General features: G+C 46.8%; 1 protein-coding gene across 2 annotated transcripts in view; it reads left to right on the top strand.

Annotated features, from left to right (window-relative positions):
- The window catches only part of CHEK2 (checkpoint kinase 2), an 816,762-nt gene that overhangs the window by 501,509 nt on the left and 292,169 nt on the right, over positions 1 to 23,084 (top strand). For both annotated transcript variants that reach the window (XM_069619359.1, XM_069619360.1), the window contains one exon: positions 2,467 to 2,553. In XM_069619359.1, the coding sequence (XP_069475460.1) occupies positions 2,467 to 2,553 (87 nt within the window). The remainder of the gene's footprint in view (positions 1 to 2,466; positions 2,554 to 23,084) is intronic.

Raw genomic sequence — 23,084 nt, forward strand, 5'->3', positions numbered from 1 at the left:
CTCTCCACAGCAATGGGCCTGATAAAACGTGACATTGCGCAGAAATGGGGAGCCCCAGAGTGCCCGACAGCGGCTCAGTGGTCCAACGAAATGGACATCTGCGCGGCGAAAGAACTCAGAATTTATACAGCACGTGGGTGCTCGGCAAAGGCCACAAAAATCTGGGGAAAATGGGAAGAAAGTGTGACTTGAGATCGCTCTGAGGGATGGGAGAGCGAGAAGCGCAGGAGCACAACATGGACATGGCAAAGAACTTATTGCTGGACAGGTGATGTACAGAGTGGCAAGAGATGAACCGATCAATCGACCCGGCAAAGGGAGACGGAGGGTGGGGGGAAACAGTTGGTGTGTTGTATGAATGTTCAAAAAACTTTCAATAAAATGTTATTAAAAAAAAGACGATGTTCAGCTGGTGAGAAAGAGAGGCTTCTTCATTTCATAGGCCTTCTCAAAAACACAACCCACATAACTGTACCCCATATGAAACTCTTTGAATGCGATTGAAAATCTACTGGTTTAAAATGGGAGCAATTGCAGAAAATACATCCCATACAGCACAGTAATTTACCCTTGCCTTTGACGAAAACGTTGCTCTTTCTCTGAGGCACTGTCATTTCCATTTTCCTGAGGAGTGTGGGGGATGTGTTCAAATTTTCCATTTCATTTTCCTCTTCATGGGCGGCCCCTCGCTTCTCAACACTGATTTGTTAACAAACTTAAGCTGTTGCATGGCATTGTCCACTTCTTGTAAAACTGTTTGTCTCCATCTAGAGATCAGTGCTGTTAGCTGATTGAGCTTTGGCAAATACTGTTTTCAGACTTGAACCAGCAGTAATAGTGGCATTTGTAATCTCTTGCACCATTTTAAGCACTATAACGATCATCGTCAAGTAATCAGAAATTCTATCATGCACTTCAGTTTTAAGTATATTGATGCTATGGGTGGAGTTCACCTTGAGGGAAGGGATTCACTCAGCAGTGAATGCATTTCATATAACATGTGCTGACACGCAGTACAAAGTACCCTGGTGAGCCCAAATACTGTAGCTCTTGTCTGCGTTTCTGGGCTAAACAAATGTGATTGTGGGATCCAACAGCGATTTTACTGAAGCAGCTTCTGTTGCCAGTCCAGAAACTGGTGCAGATGAAAGGGACTTTTCATTGAGAAGGGCTACCTCTTAAGTGGGGATATTTCTCTATACAACCCAGTAAAACTCCAGGCACACATACAAAGATGAGTTGTTATATTTGTAGAGATTATTGTTCCACATCCAGCACCGACCATCAAGAAGGGATCGCAGTGGGTAAATATTCTGTATACTTGAGGCCTCCGTCTGTTCCCCTAAACTCATGCCACCTGTCCCTGTCTTAGTAGTTCAGGTTTAAATACCTGCAATATAAGAATGTGCTGAAAGAAGCCCTGTTACATACTGTATCCTGCAAAGTTGCAAGAGTTGCACCATAAAATGAGTCTCTCTGGAAAAATGTTTAGAAATTAATCTCATCAGAGATACATTGTGGCCCATGTAGTGGCAAAGTGAGATGGATGTTTTGGGCAGTAAAAAAAGAGGTATATGTCTAAATGCCACTCAATTACAGCACATTCTGGAACTGTCCCCTGCAAGCACGGCTTTCCCTCCTGTTAGTGCAGTGTGACCTAAGTAGAGATGTTTCCACTTACACTGAACTCAGTCAAAATTGATGCCTTTTTATTTTGGTTTTAATGTTGTTGGGAACCTTTCCATTGCATTAGTTTGTCTATACATCTTATACCTTTCTCAACTTGCTTAAAATATATATATATATTAAAAATTATTTTCAAGTTGAGATAATGGGTCTAAAACTGAGTACGCCAGGTTGTGTACTTTGGCACGCCTACAAACCTTTTTGAAGCAGCTGATTTCAGTGTGTTATAATTTGTTTATCCTGAAAATATTAGTGCTGAATTTATTTCACCGGTTTATTTGACGACCTGTGAACAAAGTGTTAACATACATCAATCTTGACAGCTTAAATATGTTCAACATAAGGTCAAGAAGTAATTTTATTACTGTACCACAAATCAAAATAAAAAAATATATTTTTAACATAGCGGTTTTTGAATCTACATCTTTATGAAGTCAATCTATACAGTTGCTGATGGGTTTTTCTTTTAGCTTTTACTGTATGCTTGCTCTTCTATTTCTTTTTTTGAACAGTAGACTGGTATTCTTTTGTGTTTCCATAACTTTTTGTTCTTTGTTTAGGTTGAGCTTTGTTTTAAAATTTGCATTGCCTTTTAGTGCATTCAAGTGATGCGAGTTAAAATGTTACCAGTATCACCTTTGACCAACTATAGCATTTTAAATGGGTTAACCATACTGTTTTCGTCCTTTTACATTCTCACTTACAGCCAATAGTATCTTTGACTGGTTTCCTTTTACAGCAATGCACCCTAATTGTTTCATTCATTCCCATAATCCGTAGTATCTTCATGAAAATGGAGTCTCACACAGGGATCTGAAACCAGAAAATGTTCTGTTGTCTTCAAATTATGAAAACTGTTCTGTAAAGGTAAGTTTTTCAAATGTGTTTCCGTTATTTATTTCTGCCCTACCAATATACAATATTTCCAATTTGTAAATATTGAGCTAAAGTCCTTCTTTTGCACATAGAGGAAATATTATAGCAATTGCCTTGCTGTATTTTCCAAATGTCCTATCCCATGTGCTCCTCAAACAACATGGTTACCTACAAAATATGCAGGGAAAACTTCACCACGGTTTGTTGCTCTTTTTTTTAAAACCGAGGGAAGGGTGAAATCTTTTTTTCAAAGCTTTAGCCACAACTCCTGAAGATTAGTCTGCAGTCTTTGTTAGAGCATTGACAGGAAATTACATGTTACATTGACACTTTACTACTTCTGTGACTACTTTTAATATGGATCTTTGCTAGCAGGGGTTCTTCAACCCCCCCTGAGTCGTAATCTGAAGTTCCTGTTGAGTTGAGAAGGAGCTGAAATAGTCGTTATCTACGACAAAGGCAGTAGGGGCGATTCCCTCCAATTACTGCCAGATATCATTCCTGGATTCACTGTCTAAGATGTATGGCCGTTTTGGTGGCCTGCTGGTAATCGTGGTTTACTGAAAAGAAAATCTGGTCACATCTGCAGGCGTAGTTTTGGAGGGGTATTCCGAGATATCCTTGATCTCAATATTCTTTTGCAGAAATAGGTCATTGTTGGTAAGCAGGCAATCTATCTGGTCTTCATGGATCTAAAATCAGCCTTCTGCATAGTATCCTGAAACAACTTTGTGCAACTATGCAGGAAACATTTGTTCCCCATTTGCTATTGATAGCCATATGTGAGCTATGTAGTGGAAATTCTACTGAGGTGTAGGAATCGGAAGGGTGCAGCTATTCCCAGCGATGCATCGTCTGTGACGGGAGTGTCCTTGCTCCCCTGCTTTGCTCTTTTTATCTAAAAATATTGCTATTATGTAAGAGGATTCGATTCAACACTACAGTTAAGTCAACGCCTAGTCTAGAACACTGAATGAAAACCCTTATTGATATATCTTTATGTCCAGTTCATGCGTTCTGGATGACTACCCCTATGTAACACCCCTCTCTTGGAATCCCCCTGACCCCACTGAGCCAAGAAGTAGTTCTGTTTTGCAAGTTAAAAGGTTTATTTGATAATTTAAACAATCGATATATATATCACACTTTATAATAATTAATAATTGAATATCACATTTAATCTGATATGATAAAGATTAACAACTGAGAATCTGGCACTAGCTTTGGATTTCCTTACCAGCAAACCGTCTTGGATTCGGAACATTTTTGGACATTTCATCAACACTCTTAGGTCCTCTTTCCCAGTGTAATCGGTATCCGTCAGGGGAAAGTTCTCAGGGTCCTCAAGGTGTTGGTAAAACTTACCAATAATTGGATCCCCCTTCTGAGCTGTAATCAAATCAGCATCAGGGGTCTCCTTGCTCCATTGGGCAGTTGAAAGATCATTGTGGGCATTTGTCTGGGACCTAGTGATGGCAGTGACCTGGATTTCCCCCAACAGGGACTCAATCTCAATTAGATCCCCTTGGATGGCCCCGGTTTTGGCCAGCTGATCAGCTAAGTCATTTCCAGTTTTGTCTGGTCCCTCTACTTTGGAATGACCCTTGATCTTTTTCCAATAGATGGTCATCTCATTCGAGGTGACCAGATCAATGTTTTGGATCAACTTCCCATGTTTCAAGGGTTTGTTGTTAGCATATAACATGCCTCTGGTTTTCCAATTAACCAGGTGCTCTACGAACCCGTTCCGTCGATAATCCGAATCTGTGATTATGACCAGTTCGTGGAGTTGATGCTGGACAGCAGTGAGGATGGCCTGATGCACAGCCATCAATTCTGTCACCTGACTACTTCGGGGACCAATTTTGTATCCAGCGGAGGGTTCTGGGGACTCATTCACCCATGCATTCCCTACGCCGGCCACCAGTTCTTTCACCCCGTCGTTGTCAACATGGTAAGAGCATCCATCCACATAAACGTGGGCATTCCCTTACACTTGTCCTCTTCAAAGACTTTGTGTGGGGAATTAAGGTATGCCTCCGTGTTGTCCTTGATTTTTAGACTTTCGTCCTCGAGACAGTTTTCTCTGGCACAATCATGCAAGTCAGCCAGACCTTGCGCGAGGGGACTCTTCTTGTTTTGCCCATATCTGACCTCCACAGCAAAGCCTTGCATTGACAGAATCCAGGAAGTAATTCGGGAATTACTCACATTTCCGGCCCGGATTCTATCACTTTGGAGATATTGCAGAGGCTGGTGTGGAGTCTCCACTATGATGTGTTCCCCCTGGATAAACGGGCGGTAATTCTTCAATGCCCACACCGTTGGCAGGAGTGCCTTCTCACAATCGTTGAATTTTTCCTCCACATAGGATAAAGTTTTGCTCGCATAGGAGATTACTTTATTGACCTTGTCATGCTTTTGGTATAATACCGCCGTCAAGCACGTATTAGAGAACCCCGTCTCCAGGAAGAACTCCTTGTTTCTGACAGGGTAAGCTAGGCAGGGCGCTTGTGAGAGGCTTCTTTTGAGTTGTCTTACTGCCTCGGCTTGTTCTGGACCCCATTCCCACTTGACCCCCCCCCCCCCTTCAGGAGATGAATCAGGGGTCTGGTGATTTCTGCGTAGCCCTCAATGAACTTTCTGCTGTAATTAGTCAGTCCAAGGAAGCTCCTTAGTTCCTGCAGAGTTGTGAGGTCTTTCAGTTTTTGAAGTGCTTCCACTTTATTTTCCTGGGGACAGAGGCCCTGAGCAGTAATCTCATGCCCCAAGAAATTAACACGGGTTCTACACCACTGTGCTTTCTGAAAGGAAAGTTTTGCTCCGGCGGCCCTCAACTGGGTCAGAACATAACGGATCTCCGCTATGTGTTCCTCCACAGATGAACTTTTGATGAGGACATCATCTACATAAGCCAGGTTACCCCTCGCACCCAGGTCGGGCATGGCCTTATGTAGGAAAATGTTAAATTAATTGCCGGAGTTGAGGTATCCGAAGGGAGTCCGGGTCCATGTGTATTGCTGGCCCCCAAAGGTAAAAGCCAGCTTGTATTGGTCCTCCCTACTGACCGGCACGGTCCAGTATCCATTGGTCAGGTCTATTGCAGTGAATACCTGTGACCCCTGAATCTGGGCCAACCCTTGGTCAATGTCGGGCAGAGGCCATCGGGAAGTATGGACCCGTTTGTTGAGCTCCCTGAGGTCGGCGCAGAGTCTCCACTGGCAGTTTGGCTTCAATATTCCCAGCACCGGATTATTGAAGGTGCTGTGGACTTGACGGATTATTCCCCGGGACTCAAGGTTCTTAATTATTTCAGTAAGGGACTCCATTGATGCGAGAGGCAAGCAATATTGCTTCACAAACACAGGAGTCATGCCAGGGTCCGTGGGGATTGTTGTTGTGTGGATGTCAGTGCGACCACAGTCATATGAGTCTACCGCAAAGAGATCTTGGAAATCCAAGAAAACTTGTTTCAACTTTTGCTTTTGTTCCAGAGTCACACAGGCATCAGCTAGGTTGACTCTCTCTTCCACCATCTGCCTGAAGCCTGGAAATACTTCTGGTTTGGCTATTTCAGCGGCCTCCTCCAGCTGGGTGGAGAAGTCCCTGGTCAGAGTGCTGATTTGGACTGGAGGCTTCAGGTGGGAAAGGCAGCCCTCATGGACCTGGAAAATCACCTCATCCCTCCTGAAGTCACAAGTCGCATCTTCCTTACCATAAGGGCAAGAAGTGTACACCAGGAAGTTCCCCCCATGCCGGGTAAAAATCCTGTCTGGTGTTGTATTGTCATCACTGTCACTGTCAAAGCAGTCCTTGGGGATTGGCCCTAACAGTTCATTACCTAAATCTATGGAAAAATGTCGGTCATCAACCGCCATTCCAATAATGGTGCCTGCGGCTAGAGTAATACTCTTTAAGTCGCTGTTATCCACCTCTATTGGAATGGTGTCATGTTCTATGTTGACTAATGGTGTTGGGTTTACCCCTAACCCTTGCTGTTGGAGAGAAGCATTTAGATGTATGTAAGCATCAGGGTTTTGCAAATATTGTCCTCTTTTAGCTTTCACTTCCAGGGAGAATTGTCGGGTCCTTTCTGGGATGGTGACTTCCTCTTTGATCTGAATTTCAACTGCATACGGTAGCAATTGAGCTGACCTAAATGCTTTTTCTGGATCATCAAAGCCCATGGGATTATCCGCTAATCGGGACCAAGCTTTGAAGTTTATTAGGTCCAAACTAATGGCAAAGCGATTGAGAATGTCACCGCCTAAGTGAAAGGCGGCAGGGACGTCTCGCACGACCCAACAATTGTGGACTATGCTCTTGTTGCCAATGGAGATTTTGAGCATACACCTGCTTGGCAGGAGATGTTTGGAATTAGGTGCTTCCAGGTCCATTTCCCATTTGTCTATCAGTTTGAAGGTGGGAATGGCTGGATCTTTTGGGAGTTGGCGAAACATGGCTTCGCTGATGAAGCTCTTACCATTGTTCACGCACACTCGAGCGAGAACAGAGTCCTTCCCATCATTTAACTGAACAGGGATGAACAACTGCTCTCCAATTTGCTGAATATCAGCCAGGCTCTGAGCTGATTTCACATCTTTCTGGACTATAGGAGTGGGAGTTTCTGATTGTGGATTGGTAAAGAATTTCAGGGTGTTTCCTTCCAGTGTGGAATACCACCTTAAACTGGAAGGAAGGTTGATTTTCAGAAATAGAGAGGACCCCCCCCATCACCAGTCTGTTGTCCTACTGCTATTACTGTCACGTCTGGAATTTGGTTGTTCTGGAAGTGAAATTCTACTTGGTCAGATTTTTGTTCAACCATGTGGCAGGTGCCGTTTAAACTAACATGGTTGACACTCTGTTTTAATTTTATTGGTCGGCTAGTCTGGGTCCAGAGGACCTTGTTTACGCAATCTATTAGCGGTGACAACCTTCTCAGGAGGTCATTCCCTAGTAAACAAGGGGTGCCCTCTGGAGTCACAACTATGACCGGGTGTTTCAACTTGTGTCGCCCAATTTTAATGTCCAAGTCTGCCGTCCCCTCGACGGGAATTTCCTTCCCGTCAAAGTTCTGGAGTTGTCCAGGAAGTGAGGTGAGAGGAATTTGGTAATTCCCTCCCCTTCCTGCATTCAGTTCATCAAAGGCCCTTCTGGACAGAAGGGTAGCTTGAGATCCCGTTTCCACCAGCGCTGAAATCGTACTCTGCCCCTGTACTTGTACCGGGGCATAATATCTTCTCCTCAAGGGGGCACAGATAATGCACATTTTTGGACAACTGGTGGGCTAATTTTCTGGTTTTGGACATCGCTAGCGAAGAGATTTGGGCAGAATTCTGTGGAGAGCCTTGGGAATCTGAAAGAAAAAATTGGCAACTGGAGATCAGAGCCATTGTGGGTTCCCCTGGCTCCGGTTCCGGGCCGCCCCCCCCTTTTTGGAGGCAGTCACCAGGATGGGTTTGAACCAGGGGATTTTCTTGCTGTTGGTTCTGGGATGAGATGGTGGGCAGCGGTAGCTCAGTCTCCACATCTCCCCAGTCTGGATTTGCATCCCTAGGGACCCATTTTTCTTTGGGAGGAGTTCCCCCCTCTCTGAAGGAGAAGATCCTTTTCCCAGGATCCTCCGAGGATCCCTCTCCCTCAAATTGGAAGATCTGTACCTCCTCCTCAAACTGAGTCTGTTTGGGTCTTTTATTTCTCCTACCCCCCCTCTGCTCATTAAGAAGCAGACTTTCAGGGGCAAGAGATTTTTTTTCCGGTTCCTGGGTTTCCAGGGGCTGTTTACAAGTGAGGAAGGAAGCTTCCTCCAAGGCTTTACACCCCCCTTCCCTTTGTGCCTCCTCCCTGGGAACCGGTGAGTTATCGGGGTGCTGCCCCCGTCATTGTTCTGGCGCACCAGGTCCAGAGTTGGGTGCGTTCTGCGCCGGCATGCCGATCTGAGGGTTCTGCCGAGCCCTCAGTATGTGACCCAAATCCCGCGCCATGTTTTGGACCTGGCGCTCTAACTGGGAAACCCGCTCAGGCTGATACGGGGCCCTATTTTCTCCCCTGGGCTGATCCCGGGAAGGGTAGCTATCCCTTCTTTGGTAGTACCCCTGGTTGGGAAGATTGGGATACCCCTCCACCCTTGGCCTCCCCTCTCCCGGATTCGGTTGTCTGGGCTCAGGGAATTGGGGAAAGAAGGGTGGAGGATTTTGGGGCTGGAAGTTGGGTGGATACCTGGGGAAGAAGTTCTGCCCAGGGTTTGGTGAGTTTCTGCCCTCCTGTGAGAAGTTGGGAGGGAAGTTCTCTGGGTTAGGTGCTTGGCTGGATCCCCCTCCTGGGGCTGGAGGAGTCCACACATAACCCAGGATGGGTCTGTTTCCCTTGTAACGGGGGCTTACATAATCAGGAGGGCGAGGGACCCCATTTGTGGGGCTGGCTCCCTGTCTGTGACTGGCCCAAGGACCTTCTGGGCCTAGCATTATTAGGTTCAGGTAGGTTTTTAGGCCCCCATCTCCAAATCTAAAACGGGGGTGACCTTTACCTCTGCCACCTTGGCAGCAGCAGGGGTGTTGTTGGCTTTGGGGTTTTTGGGCGCATTATTTTTATTTTCTATTGGCTTCTGCACCTCATAGATCCGGGTCGCCTGTTCAATGACCCAGTCTAAAGATCTTTTCTCGTGAAAATCCCTCACGAGCTGGGTCATTATGTATTTGGGCAAGGCATGGAAAAACGTATTAATATATTCTCTGCTATCCGTGCGCACCCTTCTTGTGGTCTGTGCAAAAGCACGCTTTAACTCCTGCACAAATTCTTGTGGGGCCTGATCCTCCCCACATTGTAAATTGTAGGCTGCCTTGCGAGCCTCTTGAGGATTTCTATGAGTAGAAAAATGTTTCAAGATGGCCGCCTTATAGGTGGACCATTTTAAATGATTTTGGTCCTCCAGCCCCGCAAAGAAACTGGAGTATTCCAGGGAGAAGGTCCACTTTACATATTGAATACAGCTTTGGCTGTCCTTCAAATGGAAAGTCTCCATCATTTGCTCAAACAACTCTAAGTGCTCCCAAACAGAATACTTGGCGTTCTTATGATAAGGTGTGATGACGCTCCTGATTGCCTTAATCTGCTTCAAGGGGTCCTTAAGCAAGGCCCTTTTTGTCTTATTGGCCTTTTTGGTTCGGGTAACCCTGGTCCATTCATCCTCTGACTCAGAGGCACTGCTCCCAGAGGTTCCTGTCTGATCTTCCAGGTTTTCCCGGATTCTGCGAGCCTGGGAATGGCTGGCAGAATGTGGGGACCTGGTCTCCTGTGTCCTGCGCCGTTCAGAGGAGTCTTCAGATTCCTCTTTGCTGCCAGGATTTGATGAATACCCCCCACCCCCCCCACTGACCTAACTGGGCAGAAGTTTTCAGGATGCCCTTAATGGGCCTATTCTCCCTGGAAGGCCCATTGTTCAAGAGGAAGCCATTTATGGCCACTTCAATAAACCCTCTGCCTGGGTCCTATGTTTAGTCTCTATCAGAGAAGTGTCATATCCCTTTTAGTGGGAACAGCAAAAGGCAGCTAGGCCTGGGAACACAGCTGTTGTGCAAGTCTCAACTCCTGTCGGGGGTAGCTGGTGGGCAGAATTCAGTTCCTTAAACCAGGCCCCAGCTAATGTCACTTTTAGTTACCCAGTTTTCTGCATTCAAATAAAACTAACCATTTTTACATATGCAGCTAGAATGCTGATTCTAAGTTTAAAACTGACATTTAAACAATTGCAACCTATGTGACACTCAAAAGTAGGTCACTCATTTCTTTTAAACATTTAGATTTTTAGTGTCCTTCAGTCCAAATTTACTTAAACTGCTGAAATCCACAGCTCAGCCAGTCTTGTTATAAACCTTCAAGTCACTTCAGAATATAACTTTACATTGTATCCACCTCTCAGTAAGTCTTTCTTTGGCCTGCTTTGGGTTCATTTATTCAGTTTTACACAAAAAAGTCTGGTGGTGTTTTAAAACGCCGGCTTTCTGATAGTGGTGAGTACTGGTAATGCACCCATTTTTGGGATTTAATTCCCAATGGTTTCAGGCTACTGTGTGGGTAGTCCAATGGTGTTTTTAGGCAGTGCCCTTCTGTGCCCATAACATCGACAAAAATGAGTGGCAGCCTATTCATCATGCATTTTCCTGTGCATTTTCTGGGAAGCTCTGGCCATCATGATGTTTTCCATGTCAGTACTGCACAGTTTTGAGGTAGGGCTCGGATGCATGGATAAAAACATCCCACAATTAGCATTAACAGTCTGGAGGCTGGCACTCCTCTTTTGCATGAAAAGAATATTGGCATATTGTTTCCACAAACAATGCATTTTCATTATCTGACACGGAGTGTTACGCTCACCTGGCTCCCACAGAGGCGTCGATCTGAACTGGACAGCTGCGGTCTCCACCAATGTGACGCGTAGGGCCGAGATGACGGACTGGACTGGCCCACCTACCTTCGTTTGCTTGGCCCTTAGGAATATTCTTCTGCAAATGGAGAAAGGGAATTAACCACCCGTGGAGTTGAGCGTAAATCCCCACACCCCCGCTGTTCTCCCCACAGATCACCTTTGATGTCCCCTCCTTATAGTCTCACTTGATGGTTTGAAAAGATGGGCTCTCCATCCTGCATTGAGCACAGGGGCGCGTGGATAACCAGTTGCTTCACTGGCTCGAAGGAATTGGTGAGTTCCAAAACAATATTGACTCCGAAAAGTATGTAGTTCGTAAGAGTTCACATGTCTGACTTTCACTCTTGTCCGATTCCTTGCAGTTTGCAGCTTGACCCCAGTGAAGAGTTCCTTGTGGTAGCTGACGAAGTTCAGGTAAGGATGTGGCTTATCCTACACAGTTCAATAAAATAAGGCCAGAATGTAACCTGTTACTTGCTCCCTTATTCAGGTGTGGAGAGAAAATATGAAGTTCGGGGAATAATGCCTCGGGCGGTAAAATTAGGTAAATCTATTGCGGTGAGAAGAGTTCCCCTTGTTTGTCCCTTTGTCTCACCTTGTTGTCCTTTTGTTCCCCTTAGGGGCCGGGGTACGGCGAGGATGCAATGGAGACTGCGCCAACCCGTGAAGAGGAATAGTACCCCCGGCGGTAATCGGATAAGTCTATGGGGGTAGTTACTATTGCCTCTGTTTATTCCCTTGGCTCACCTTTGCTGTTCTTGTGTTCCCCTTAGGTGCCAGAGTGTGGCGGGAACATGTAAAAGGATGCGGTGGATCGTGAGGATGCTGTGAAGGCTGGTGAGTTCAGCGCGGCGCTGCAGCAGGCGAGGCAGCACGCGCAAAATGCTTCTTCCAGCTTGAAGGCGCGGTGGTTCTGGAATTCAGGTAAGGTTTGAAGGTTTTGCTCTTATTCTAACCTTTTCTCCTTCTGTTCCTCCCTTTTTCTAGGAGCTGCAGACTCGAGGCGGGCGTGGCAGAAGACTGGATGCTGGCTTGCAGACACGGTGAGCGTTACGCTGCTGGATGCAGAATAACGCGAAGCGTGTGCTGCTCTTCGGGCGTGGTTTAAATAGCCTCCAAAGTAGTCCCAGGTAAGTATTTCCCCAGCCCCACCCGAGTAAAAAATAGTCCCTAGGTAAAATAGTCCCTTCCAAGCCTCATTTGGCTTGGAGCTCTGCAGCATGGCCTGCCATCAGGTAAGCTTGCAGCATGGTCTGCATCAGGTAAGTTCCACTCTATGAGCCTGGCGCCATAGGCGCCAGGACCGCACCCAAACAGCCCCTAGCAGGGGTTTTTGGGCTTGCTCAATAGAACGTGATGCCTGCTTCCGGGGTTGCTGGACCTGGCCTGGTTCCCCAGGGGTAGGCATCATGACACTGAGGAGGTAGGGTGCTAAAGTAACCTTTTTCAAAATATTTTTCGAGCCAAGGTTTTTACCAATCAATCCGAACAAAACTAAATGTACTTATTACCACGCCTGGTGTAAAATTTGATTCTGCAGTGTTGGATCTTTCATAGATTCTCATGCTGTTAAATATTACATAAGGCCTTGATAATAAAGCAGTTTAGTGTTCTATTAGACTAATTTACCCTTCCTCCAATAGACAGTGTCTCCTTTAACTCCATGCCTGGAGGCCATCTTCAGATTCTTTACTGCATATTCAGAGTTGAGTTCTTGCTGCAGTTCTCACTTTATAAAGTGAGCATAACAATTTTTTTAAAAAAAGCAGGATTGATAAAGCTGCGATGGTCATTCCCTTGATGGGATCTGAATCAAGTTTTATGCACTAAGTATCCTTTACGTAAAGGTTTTTATGTCTGGTGTAATATGAATTTCTTTTGCTACGCTGTGTAATAGGAATTTTCGTTAGGTGATGTTTTTATGTAAGGAGCTGATTTTAATGTTGAATTAAATAATTTTGTAATTTGTGTAAGGTTGACTCGGAGCAACCAGAATCACAATTTTAAAAAAGTCTCACTTTACTCAACATATTTTTAAATAAATCCTCTTTCTACAACTACAGCTGTTATTTCACTTTGAAACTAGGGATACATACTTTCTCATTGCAGGATCTGGGAACTTCTACACTCACGAAGTACTCCCCAGAGAGGTGAACTAGTTAACTGTTTACTAATGTAGAGTCCATTGAGGTGTTCAACCCCGCTTTCCACCATGACTGAAGTCAAAACAAAAAGCCTTTTTAAGACCTGCTTCTCGTGCAAATTAAATAACACCTATGTCTTCATTGACTTTATCAGTACACAATTTGGATTCTTGTCTCATTTTCAAATAAAACTTTGAAGGACAGACAGTAGACCAGTGGCCTGCCTTGATGAAGGCACTGTTGCTTCAGACTGTGCTTCATAGAGGAGCTCGGCTTTAATGAATCCCAGCAGGCAAACGGACAGAGCCACCTCTTTTAATATGTTAAGATCCCATGTACAACGCACAAGAGGGGGAGGGCTGATTCCACCCGAGCTCAGAGGGGTCTTGATGGCACTTGGGAGGATGGCCTGGCAACCCTGAATAATCCTTTCACTGCCCTTGCAAAAAGTATTGATTTGACCAGAAGTGCAGTGCACCTTAAAATACCCCTAAATGTTTACCGATAGCTAAGCCCAGACTCCATGGTCTCGGTGGCCACAAGAATGAGATCTGTTAATCCTTTTACAACCTGTTCTGTCCCTCTCTACAAAGAAGGCAGCTGTGTTTTTGGCAAGCAGTTGATCTCCATGGCTTTGAACAATAATAAATCAACAAATTAACTAGCTTCCCTAGCTAGCTGTGACGGAGAGCTCGGTTTTAAAATTGGTGCCATCTTGGACTTGCCAGAGGATAAAAGCAGGAAGCTTTTGCGCTACTTAAGGAAGGAGAAACCACTTCTGACCATGCAATCTGTGTCCTTAGACATTGCATACACAGGGTCCCACCAGATGGGCAACCATATATTTCTCCTTCACCCGGGTTTGTGAAAATCTAATAACTTTAGACCTTATGTCCAGACCAAAGTAGTCGTTTGATGGTAAATACCTCTTTTGGAGGTGGGGGGGGAATCAGGCATTCAAAACACTCTCCTTTTGTTCCAAACAGCGCTTTGTGCACCGTAGCAAGGTCTACCACTCCGCATATTTCTCTCAATCACATAGTAGAACATCATTTACCTCAAGAGAGCAGTAAAAGGCTCGATCAGTCCTACCAAGGCACCCACAGATGACAAAGCTCATCACAGCCCAAAGGCCAATTCAGTAAACAGGCTTGACTTGTGTCATCCACCGTCCTCTCAGTTTGACACCACAGTGGGAGGGCGACTGCTTGTTTTCCAATATCAGTGGCAAAGGATAACATGACAAATGGGTGCTTTCCATACTAGCACATGGACACACGTTGAAGTTTGTCAAAAGGCCTCCTTCCACCTCTCCCACTGGCAGTGTGGAAAAACATATATCTGCACCTTGAAAGGAAGTTTAAATCACTGCTATTCATAAGGTCCCTCATTACATAGGAATAGAGCCTACTCTGCCTACTTTCTTGTCTGCAAGAATACTGGAGGATGCAACCAATCTGAGACCAGAAATATCTCTATATGTGCCATCTACAGGAATTTCTAGGCACTTGTTGGAGCCAGGTCTCGGAGCATTGGGTTGATAAAATCAGGCTCAACACTTATTTCCGCAAAGCTCCACCAGCAACCTCAGAAATGGAGTACCTTTCACAGGGCCAGTGGGGGTTACCCACATTGGAAATGTCATGCCACAGGCCTCTGGTCGATGAAGGAGAAAAGCACTACACCACAATATACTGGAGCTCAGGGCAGTATTGTTGGCACTCAAGTCCTTCCTGATGCAGCTATAGGAAGAAATCGGTAGGAATTTACGCAGACATCTTGACTGATTTTCTACGTCAGAAAGCAAAGACTTACCAAATCGCAGACCCCATCTAGTGAGGCACAAACACTATAGAAATTGGCTTTGGCCCACAGAATGTTTTTCCCTTTTTCCACCTACCCGGTGTCCACAACTGTGGACAAGTACCTCAGCAGGGAACTTCACTCCTTCCCTGAATGGGAGCTTCTACAGAACCAAGCAGATGTCCTCTTATACACAGGGGGGCGACCAGGCCGGTTTGCCACAATGGCCACCTCCATGTGCAAATCATTTGCAAGCAGGTTACCTCAGCAAGCCGGCTTGGGGGATGCGGTCACATTGCTTTTGCATGGCAGATTCCTTTACCTCTTTAGCTCTAATCCCAAGAGTTGTTCATCAAGTCAAACAGCTGTGTTGACTGATATTTGTGCCACCAGCATGGCCGAGACAATACTGGTCCTCTGAACTCCTGACCCTTGCAAAGGGTCAGCCCATCACACTTCAACCTGCTCTTCAGAGAAGTGTTTGAAGTTCTCCCCCACAGCCCTGCTTCTGTCAACCTGAACACCTGGTTCCTACATCCTGTGGCAGGTCAGAAGAACAGACTCTGACTTTTCATATCGCTTTGGTTGTTTATTAACCGACCAGTGAGAACACCTATCTTTCCCTATGCTACAGATGTTCCCTAACTAACGAAGCTAAGATGGTCGTCATTCGTCAGTGAGAGTTCAAATCTAAATGAGTCAACGGTCCAAACAAACCTATGCTAACCCTACCACTATTAGAATAACAAAAGTACAGGAGACAACCCCCTTCTTCTGTGAGGTGATTTTCCACCAAGTTCAGTTCATTAAAGTATCCGTAGGTAATTCTTGGTAACAACTTTTATCAAATCTTACAATTTGTATACTGGGTTCTTCAGAGTTTTAATTTGCTCGGTCAGTCGATTATTCATTCTTTCCTTCTTGTTTCCTCTTGTTCTATTCTGGTTAACTATGCCCCTCTCCTTTCAGGGGACCAGTTTGTTCCTTACTCTTTATCAGGGCCGGTCTTCGCATCAGGCAGCCCAGGTGGCTGCCTGACGTCAGTCAGCCTATAGGGGGCGCTGCACCAGCTGTCCACAGTGCTAGAATACATGTGTAACATGTTAGTTTCCTAACATTATAAAAATGAATGTGCCTGTTCATTTTTATAATGTTAGGAAACAAACGTGTTACACATGTATTCTACCACTAGAACTGCTGCAGGCTGTGGCCTCGGCCAGGGCAGTTTCTAGTCCATTTGGTGTCCAGGGCGAAACACTAGGAATGCACCCCCCTGCACGCCATCCCATGCGTCACTCCCACTGCGCTCCACTCCCGCCACGTACCACTCCCACCGCACCCCGGACACCACTCCCACTGCACCCTGCGCGCCATTCCCAAACTACACCGTTAAGGAACTCCTACCCAAAGTCAAACAGTCTGTCACACAAGGAATTAATTGCATTAGCAACGCTGGGCCACTTTTTCATTGGTGCCCAAGACAATTGTATGCCCCAGTCCCACTTAGGCTGCAGATAATGAGGACTGGGCACACCAACCAAGAGACCATGAATATGGCACAGGATGCAGTATATACAACCAACAAAGAACACAAGATGCTGAAGGATGTTTGGAGGCAACCTAAGCCAAAAGGGCAATGACAGGGAGACACCTGAACCCAATAAACAATCACTTTAACATTCTTTGAATAAGAATCAAGGGTTATGTTTTGATACAGTAAAGTCTTGACTGTTGTAAGGATACATGGACCAGGATTATTTATTTGTTCATGCAATGTGTGTCGAGTACCTGCATATTTATTTATGCAATGTGTGTCGGATACAGGTATCCGACAAACATTGCATAAATAAACCGGTTCGTAGCTGAAAGAATATTTACTCAGCAACACTGGTCAAAACTATTATCCACATAGTGAAGTAGCTCATCACCTGTGCCATGGAAGTGGTTTAAAGTGTAATTGATATATAGTTTGGAAAAGAAGCAGCATGAAAGAAATAGCGCTGCTTTAAACTATAATTTTGGCCATTTTCTGGGCTTGCAGGGACGCACCATGGGCCCAAACGGGTCAAGGCCCATGGTGCGTCCCTGCAAGGCACGCACACTCCCCACTGCACCTCTCCTCCCATCTCAACGCCAGCACGAAACCATTTAGTGACTGAGCCAATATTAGCAGTTTCCTGCTGGCATTGTGATGGAAGGGGCTGGTTTTAGCTGCAGGGGGACCTAAAGTGTTTTTATTGGTGTGCTTATGCCCCCACCCCAAGTGGCACAAAAGTGGTCAGAGGGAGCCTCTGACATCTGTAATGTCACGCAGTACTTTTGTACTATGTGACATTACAGTCGGAAGGGGGCAGCGCCAGCACCTGACCTGTGGAACTTTCCCCACGTCAATGAGCTGCCCCACAAACTAGGGAATTCCATCCCCTCCAGAGGCTCCAAGGACCGAGGCAATTGCGTCCCCTGGGGCTATTGCGCCCGAGGCAGTTGCCCGCCTCGTCCGGGCCAAGAAACAGGCCTGGCCTCGGCCCTCAGGCAGGGCAATTGGCAAATAAATTGGCAACATTTGCTGCTTTATTACTTTCCCCCAGCCCCGGGTGGCGTGTGCCCTCCTCCAGGCTATGGGCGTGCACTGACACTGAAGTGTGTATCGATTGGGGCTGGCTGGTGTTGTCGGCCCCAGCCATTACAGAAAAGAGGAGCGAGTGGGTCACTAAATCCTGAAGTTCCCATCACAAGCACACACTGCCAAGCAGAAGCAGAATCAGAAAATACAGTTTCTGCATCCTGCCCTCACTGATTGGCCTTGTTTCAGGAAACCCGGCAGTAACTACAGCCTGCCGAGGCGAGCACACTTCTTTCCTCCTGTTACTGTCCTCGCAGGCGAGGCCTATTGCTGCATAGGCGTTTTATTAATTTTAAAATGGTATTGCGGAGATGACTGGGCCATCCAAGAACAGCCTCTGGAGGCCACAAAGCTAGACACTTTGGGAAGGCTCAAGTAGTCATGAAAAAGGAAGCGAACACTGGTGGTGGACTCTCCTCAGGAGATCAAAAGGCCGGTTCTCGAAAAACCTGAGCAGAGTGCCATCGTCAGCAGATTTTAGACAGTTGCACATTCCAGCAGGGTTGGATTGGTCGGTCCGTTGGCCGGGCCAAAATCACTTAAAGGGCGAGGCCCTGGGGGCCGCCACCACCACGCTTGGGCCGGTTCGGGGTTACTACGCCCCCCTAGTTCCCGCTCCCGAGCATATTGTTCGTCGTTCCCTCTTTCCTGGGCATGCATTGCTGACTTTATTTTAGTGCAAGAGTTTCATACATTTCACTGTTCGCTCAGACTTGTTTTATACTCTTCTTTGTCGTTGTGGTTCTTTTGTTTGCAATAGCAATCACGCTAGTCTAACGAGATAAACAAACGCCTACACGAACACACCTTGTGAATGATGGTGTGAAGGATGGATGCAGGCGCTGGACCAAAAGCTGAGCGAAGTCTGCACAGCAGCTGGCTTGGGAAAGCGACTCAGCAACTACAGTAGAAACCGTCTCCATGGACAGTTGGCCCGTCTTCCGTATAAGGCAAATACCCAGACTTGTAGAAGGGCCTGCTTCACTTTCTTTGTTCCATTGGGGCGGCATGCTGTAGCATCAATTCATGGCCTTTTAAATGCCCTGCACGGTGCAGCTTCCGATTGCCTTCAACACAAACGCGGGGATATGGCCATGACTAGCTAACGCCACATTAATCAAAGCCATTTCTCTAAAAAATGGTTCAAATGTTGGGGAATCACCTGCTCACACTTTCTGTCGTGTGACCAAAAAGTGCGCAAAAGATGTTTCAGAGCGTGGAGCTCTTGATGCCACCCATTTCTGCATTTGATACACCAGCAGCTAAACACACCCTGGGGAGGCAGCTCCTTCCGCGTAGTCCATTTCTCTCCCAAGCTCGGGACAATGTTCTTTACCATAATGGAGAATGTGAAAAAGCGCAGGGCGGCAAAGCTGGGGGGTGAGGGTAGAGGGAAAAGCGCACTACGCTTGGGGTACACTGAAGATGATTCCCCTGATACCCGCAGTACTCTGAGTCCCTTGAAATGAAATTCATCTATACACTGCAGAATGTGCAAGGGCCACTGGTATTCAAGCAACACGCGACTAGTAATTTGCAAAAAGTAAACTTAACGAGTCCCAAGAAAAGGTCATCTTCCACCCTTTAAGAATTTGATTGTTTTTCTTTTTATGTTGGGAAGGTAGACATTGTTTTTCTTTGCGATCTTACAGTTTCATGGTGCTGTCGGTAGCTAAAATGAGTGATCACGAAGGAACCATTTAAGAATTTGGAGAGTTCACAAGCATGAGCTAAACAAACCTCAATACTCGCACTGCCATTTCTCTTCCGCGGTAATGCACTGCAGTGTTTCAATGTAAAGTCCACATTGTAATGTCATAATTTTAGAACGCCACCTCTCCAACATTAACATTGGGAGCTATGTTGAATTGTGCATGCATGTTAACTCTCTGCATATGTTTAAAGTAGACTTTACCACTCACATGGAGTAGTGATATTGTTTACGTGTGTCCCTCCTAAATATATTTAACTTCCCGTGAAATATTTGATGCAATACATATTGCATAAATGCATGTATTTTAATGCTGAGATAGACAGGCTTGTACAGCTATTGGTGGGTATGTTGCTGGTGCTTGTTCTTGGAGGTTTGAGTAACACTGTTCAAGACCGGTTCATGACCTTTTAAGAGTGGCTAAATGTTTGAGGTCATAGGAATGGCATTAGTGTAGATCTGAAATTGACGATTTTCAGCAGCAAACTGGTCATTGTTACTAAAAATGCAGAGCAAAAGCATACTAACATAACCAGACCTGTTCGGGTTTGACCCTCTTATTGCTTTTTTCTGAAGTTCATGAAATTCAGCAGATGCCAGCATTGAAAATTTGATAACTCATAGCCCCCACTCCTGCTGCTCAGCCCATGACACATGCATGAGATCACAGGTCGGGGAGGGGGGGCGCCAGCGATGCTTCCCGCCTGGGGTGCAATCTGTTGTAAGACTGGCCCTGCTCTTTATTCATACTTAAGATCTTCCTTTCATTCAATGCCCCTCCTTATCTTGACTAGAACAAGATTGAGGGCTCCAGTAATGATTCTTTCAAATGGATTGTGTCCTCCAAAGTATTCCACATCTTTGACATGTAATGTCCACAGCTGTGCACTTCGGAAACTTGCAGAGGGCGTCCTGCGTCAATGACGCTGAGTCGATGTCCCTCGAAGGCCTCCGTCGGGGGCGACTTCACCAGATGTTATAAATGGGACGCACGGCGCCTGGAGCCTCAGTTCATTTTTTTTCCATGAACATGTTGCTTCGTGAAACTCGGCGCGCCTCGTGTGTTTCATCGTTGAGATGTCTTTTTCTTCGACCCCTCAGACTCCGCGGTCTGGCTTCAAGACCTGCCGGGACTACAAGTCAAAAATGTTGATCACCAACCCGCATTGAGTTTGTTTGTGGTGTTTGGGTGAGAGTCACGACACTGACGACTGTTCAAAATGCCAGTCGCTAACTGCCAAGGCCTTGCGGGAGCAGAAGGGGAAGCTCCATGTAGGTAGAGGTTCTAAGCCCAGTAAAACTCGAGGGATACTGTCCACGTCGGGAGGAGGTCTGGGGTTCTTGGTCCCGGAGTGGTTCCCGCCATTCTTCTTCCTCGTCGCGGCATTCGCGCAAGCGCAGTCACTGGTCGCCTTCCCTGTCCTCCCCGGAGGATGGAGCCACTAGGAAAGTGGCATGCCCAATGAAGTCCTCGGCTCCAGAGGAATGGGCTGCCTTTAAGGAGCAATCGCAGGGCACGGGTCCAGTCGTGCCTTCTAATGAAGCCGGCCAGGATCGGTCTCGTACTGTGGCTCGCACGCCTTAGAGTTTGGGTCCGCGACTTGCATCGGTAGCCTTCTAGGTCCTGTTCGGACACGGTTTCGGAATGCAGCAAGAGACGTGCTTCTAAGTCTCGGTCCTCGTCCCCAGCGAGACCACAGCAACCTACTAAGGGCTCGAAGCCAGCAGTCAGAGCCGTGTCCGTCCGACTCGGACGGCGACGCCTTGCCGTTTTATCAGCACACAGCACCGTCGGCACTAGTGTCGTCGACGCTGAAGCCTTCAACGCTCACGACACCAAGGTTGTCGCTGCTCTCTGCGTCGAAGTCTTCAACGCCTTTGGGGATTTTTTCCCGAAATTTGCCATTGGAGTACCATGAGGTGGTGGTTCCTCCTAGGAAGGCTACGGCGAAGTCTGTGAGGCCAGTATTGGACTCCAGGCCCTCTTCTGTCCCCAGGCCTGGGTTTCAACTCCCTCTGGATGACATTTATGAAGATTAAGAAAGGTCTTATTTTGATCAGACTGAACTTGATGCGGCTCCATTTTTTTCTGGAGACAGTCAGTTGGAGTTGAGGCAAACCCTCCATGATTCCAGTGGGTTGGACACTTCTCCGGAAGTGGAATTTGGTAGGCCTGAGCCTTTGGCTCATGCTGAGTCTTCATACAGGAGGCTCATGGCTAGGGTCTCGGAGTATCTGGGCTGGTCCAGTCCTCCTGAAGCCTTTGTGCAGGATGATCTAACGGACATCTTAGATCATGGTCCATCATCAGACCTGGTGTTACCATTTAATCTCACCTTACAGAAAAGGGTGGCAGCTGCTTGGAAGTCACCGGAATCTCTTCCGGCTGTTAAGAAATCTTTGGAAAAAAAGTACTGCTCTTCCGTTAGCGACCCCAGCTATTTATCAACTCACCCCACTCCCGAGAGTTTGGTGGTTCAGGCGGCCACGGCCACCTTGAGGCAGGCGGCGTACCCTACCATCCCTCCTCATGTGGATGACAAACGCTTCGACGGTTAGGCTTGGGAGGTATTTTCTGCGGGGAGCATGGCATTGAAATCGGCCAACTCCACTTGTGCCTTAGCAAGGTTCTCAGACTTTGTGGAACTGTTTCTTTAGCGGCTGAGCATATTCCAGAGGGGGAAGAAGGGGATGGTTCCTGGCTCTCGTGCAAGACGGCAGGGATGCTATGTGGGAATCCCTTCAGTCGGGTTTGGATACGGCAGACAGTGTTAGCCAGTCCATGGCTTTGAGCACCATTATACGCAGATTTGTGTGGTTGTGGTAGTTGGGTTTTGCTCCGGATGTGTAAAGCCGTCTTATGAACATGCCCTTTGATGGCGCACATTTGTTTGGCAACAAGGCTGACGAGAGCCTTGAGGGGTTGCAGACCTCGAAAGCTGTGGCAAAATCTTTAAGCGCAGCTGTGCGTCAACCTCCGCCTTTTCGTCCTAGGGGACAGCAGTGGAGGGGAGGTTCTTTTCGTTACTACTCCTTTGGTAGAACGAGAGGGACCGCCAGTCAAAGGTGCCAGTGAAAAAGTACCGTGGAAATGGAGGTGCCAAAGCCGCACAGGCAGCTGCCTCTTTACCTTCAGGCACTGCCACAGCCGCTTCCAAACAGTCATAAGGCCATGTCCCATGGTTCGCCGGTTGGGGGCAGACTGTCTCAGCATCTCGAAGAGCGGTAAGCCATTTCTTCAGATGCATGGGTTTTGGATAGCATAGCTCACGGCTACTGCCTTCCCTTCCTACAGCGGCCTCACGACAATCCACCGGGGAAACTCTCTTTGAAGCTTCCAGATCCGCTCCTTGCGCCGGAAATCTTAACCCTGCTGGAGAAAGGCGCTATAGAAATAGTGCCTGTAGCGGAGAGGAACAAGGGATGGTATTCCCCTTATTTTTTGATCCCAAAGAAAGACTGGGGATTGAGACCCATTCTGGACTTGCATTGGTTGAACAAACTTCTCAAGGACAAGTTCAAGATGGTTACTCTTTCTCAAGTCCTCCAGGCCCTTCAACTTCAGGATTGGTTGGTGTCTCTGGACCTACAGGATGCTTACTTTCATGTGCCGATTCATGCCAAGCACAGAAAGTACCTGAGGTTTGCGTCTGGAGACTCGCACTTTCAGTTTCGGGTCCTGCCGTTCGGATTGACCTCCGCCCCGAGGGTCTTCACCAAGCTAATGGTGGTGGTGGCAGCGTACCTCAGGCGAGGGGGATACACGTCTACCCCTACCTGGACAAGAAGTTGCATCTGACACCTTCCCAATAG

The sequence above is a fragment of the Ambystoma mexicanum genome, chromosome 10 (assembly GCF_040938575.1).
Source record: "Ambystoma mexicanum isolate Mex_15411 chromosome 10, UKY_AmexF1_1, whole genome shotgun sequence".
Lineage (NCBI taxonomy): Eukaryota > Metazoa > Chordata > Amphibia > Caudata > Ambystomatidae > Ambystoma > Ambystoma mexicanum.